Below are 3,189 nucleotides of genomic sequence, written 5' to 3' on the forward strand. Positions count from 1 at the left end.
TTGATTGAAGGATTATAGACACATTGTCTTTTTTATTGATCAGATAAAAAACGAAAGAAATACATTACACAAAATACATTGTTCTGCTTCTATAAATGGGACATATGACTATGATTGAAAGAAATATTTTTTGAAAAAAAACCCCAAAACTTACATTTATAATTATATTTTCATAAATCTCAACATCAATATACCAGATCCCACGACAATTCAGTCCAACATTTAGAATCCTTTTAAATTCATAAACGCAGGTTTTATTTAGCCTAACTTAAAACAATATTATCCAGTGATCCCACATTGTGTATGCTTTTTAATATGCACAATGCAGAAATGAGCACTCTGACTCTCTCGCTCTCCTCATCCCGTCTCAAGACCTTGACAGGAGTTTGAAATTTCCGGGCTTATGTTGAAGGCTGCCATTGGCCCAGGAGGAGCTTACCTACATGCAAATGAAGCAACGAAACCTTGCTGCCTCTGGTCCAGAGCGTGAGGAGGAGGACCAGGAATACACTCACATTCCCCGAGCTCTAGAAAAAACACCTTCAACTCCTTCAATGTTAAAACTCCACAATTAAACCTGCCAGAGGGGGGGAAAAACAGAAGACAAAAACCGCTTTCGTAATTTCTACGCACCAATCGTGTAGATACCGATAACGGAATACAAGGGGCAGACAGATTCAGGCAATACCTCAATACTGTTATGAAGCGAGAATGAGTGTCGCAGAAGACAGCGGGAGCAAGTGCTCGTCGGGCCCGATTTCCAGCTTTACCATCCAGTCTATTTTAGGGACGCCGTCCGATGCTCCGCGCTCCGGGAACAAGGAGCTCTCCAAGGGGCCGCTGCCTCCGCCGCGGAGGCGCTCTCTGTCGGTGTCCTCCGAGGAGTGCAGCGGCGGGGAGGACTCCGCGGACTGCTTCTGCTCCGACACGGGTCACAGCGAGCCGTGCACCACGCACCGAGCCCACAACTTCTGTTTAGGTGAGTAATGTTTTACTATTTACAGTACACTTTTTAATTATTAACTTAAAAAGGGAACTACCTATTCAACATAATTTAAATGTCATGACACGCTGCATGCACTTATAAAATACGTTAGGCTACTTATTAAAAGGGCATGACAATAGGCCTACATTAGTTTATCTTTTTTCTTTTTATAAACAAGCCTCCTGTTTCCAATTTTTTTTGCACTTCAGCTAGGCTACAATTTCACAAGCCCGTGTTTGTGACTGTCACACTCATGCAGCTCATCCTCTGCCACTTGTTTGTTGTGTGCACACTATCATCGCAGCAGCGGAAGAGTGAAAGGTCGAATAATTATCCCTCTGTCTTTCCTCTCATTTCAAATTTAATTGAGGCTGCTAATTGATGAAACATGTTTCTAAAATGGCTGCACTACACGTCGTCAATTGAGCGTTAAATAGAGCGGGATTGTATTAATAGCTGACTGTATACACCGAGCGTCCTCATGCTGAATTGTTTATTTAAAAAGTCACCGGCTTTCAGCTGTCGATTTAGGAAGTCAGAGTTCACACTTGACGAACTCTCAAACTGAGTATGCTGGGGAAATAAGTGATTTTTGTTTTTTTCAATCGTGTTTTTAAATAAATATGTATTTCTCGGTTATGATATCAACCACCACCTTCTCCTCGCGCTTATAGGTCCCGCTAAAGGACTTCTGTCTGGGAATGAGGGGCTCGCGCGCCGGCCGCACCTGCCCAAGCCTCTGCGGCAGGACTATAAGGAGGAGCAGGAGAGACCGTGCCACCAAATGTCCCCTCTGTCAGAGGAGAGACACACGGACGGGGCTGACAAGCAGGGCAACTCGACCAAGAAGAAGACGCGCACGGTGTTTTCCCGGAGTCAGGTGTACCAGCTGGAGTCCACCTTCGACATGAAGCGGTACCTGAGCAGCTCGGAGAGGGCCTGCTTAGCCTCCAGCCTGCAGCTGACCGAGACTCAGGTCAAGACGTGGTTTCAGAACAGGAGGAACAAATGGAAACGGCAGCTATCAGCTGAACTGGAGGCGGCGAACATGGCCCACGCCTCGGCACAGACACTAGTGGGGATGCCGCTGGTTTTCAGAGATAACTCCTTACTGCGTGTTCCGGTTCCCCGGTCTATCGCCTTCCCGACGCCCCTTTATTACCCGGGGAGCGGCCTGGCAGGGTTACCTTTATACAACCTGTACAACAAGATTGAGTACTGAAAGACTCTTTGTTCACCACTGCAGTAAATTACAAACAAAACAACATTCTTATAAGTGTCTCCACATAACCCCTGTATATTAATTGTATCACTTTATTTGTTAAGGAAATTCTTATTATGCAGCGTCTCACATGAAAGCAACCAAGCTTCCCTAAATGTATAAAATACACCATGTGTATAATTAATTACAATCTTGTTTGTACTTTTATTTTCTTCTTCTGCTTTAACTGATTAAATAATGGAGTTTAACATTCATATCACATTCAAGAAAAAATAGATACCACATAAAAATGCTTTTACACTGTTTTTATTCAGAATTTGTTCATCACATATATTGCAAAGCATCAGTCTTTTTATTTCACCTGAAAGGAAAAATATAATTATTCCATTTGAGGAAAAATATCGTTGTTTCTATTGTAATTTAGACCTTCAATAATAATCTTCTCATTCAATAAATTTTTCTATTTCAGTGAAAATTGAGCTTGCTTGGTTTCATTTCTTGTAATGTTTAGTGTAATTTAATGTAACTATTGACAACGTTAGATGTTTAATACAGAAGGGAAACACAAACTAATGTATAATAGGTGTTTTTTGTAATATAACTATGATCTCAGATATAATCAGAAATGAAAGTCAGTTTCTTTTTCTTGTAGAGCTGCACTAATTTTCAACTAGGATGTTAACAGAGGCACTTCAAACTAAAACACCTCTGCTTTAATCATGACTCAAGTGAGGAAAAAACGTGTAATACTCTGGTGTCAATATGACATTTCTGTTTAAACAGCCGTTTACATTGACTCACATATTTTACCTTATACTTGCTATTATTAAATCAAATATTATGTTGTAAGCTTCTTGACAGGTGCATTGTAATTGTATCTGTGAATACAGTGTGAAATGTGATGCATTGTTTTCCTTTTTCAAGCCTCACACTATAGCTTTCATATTTGTTTGATTCTTAAGTAAGCCAACAAGCAGAATAT

The 3,189-nt window shown here is 41.0% G+C and overlaps 1 protein-coding gene across 1 annotated transcript; it reads left to right on the forward strand.

Moving 5' to 3' along the window:
* Positions 1 to 535: 535 nt before the first annotated feature.
* Positions 536 to 2,845, forward strand: hmx2 (H6 family homeobox 2). Its single transcript, XM_034237987.1, has 2 exons — positions 536 to 979; positions 1,660 to 2,845. The coding sequence occupies exons 1-2, from the start codon at positions 712 to 714 to the stop codon at positions 2,205 to 2,207; spliced, it is 816 nt and encodes a 271-aa protein (XP_034093878.1). The 5' UTR covers positions 536 to 711; the 3' UTR covers positions 2,208 to 2,845.
* Positions 2,846 to 3,189: the final 344 nt, after the last annotated feature.

Source organism: Gymnodraco acuticeps, unplaced genomic scaffold (genome assembly GCF_902827175.1).
Source record: "Gymnodraco acuticeps unplaced genomic scaffold, fGymAcu1.1, whole genome shotgun sequence".
Taxonomy (NCBI): domain Eukaryota; kingdom Metazoa; phylum Chordata; class Actinopteri; order Perciformes; family Bathydraconidae; genus Gymnodraco; species Gymnodraco acuticeps.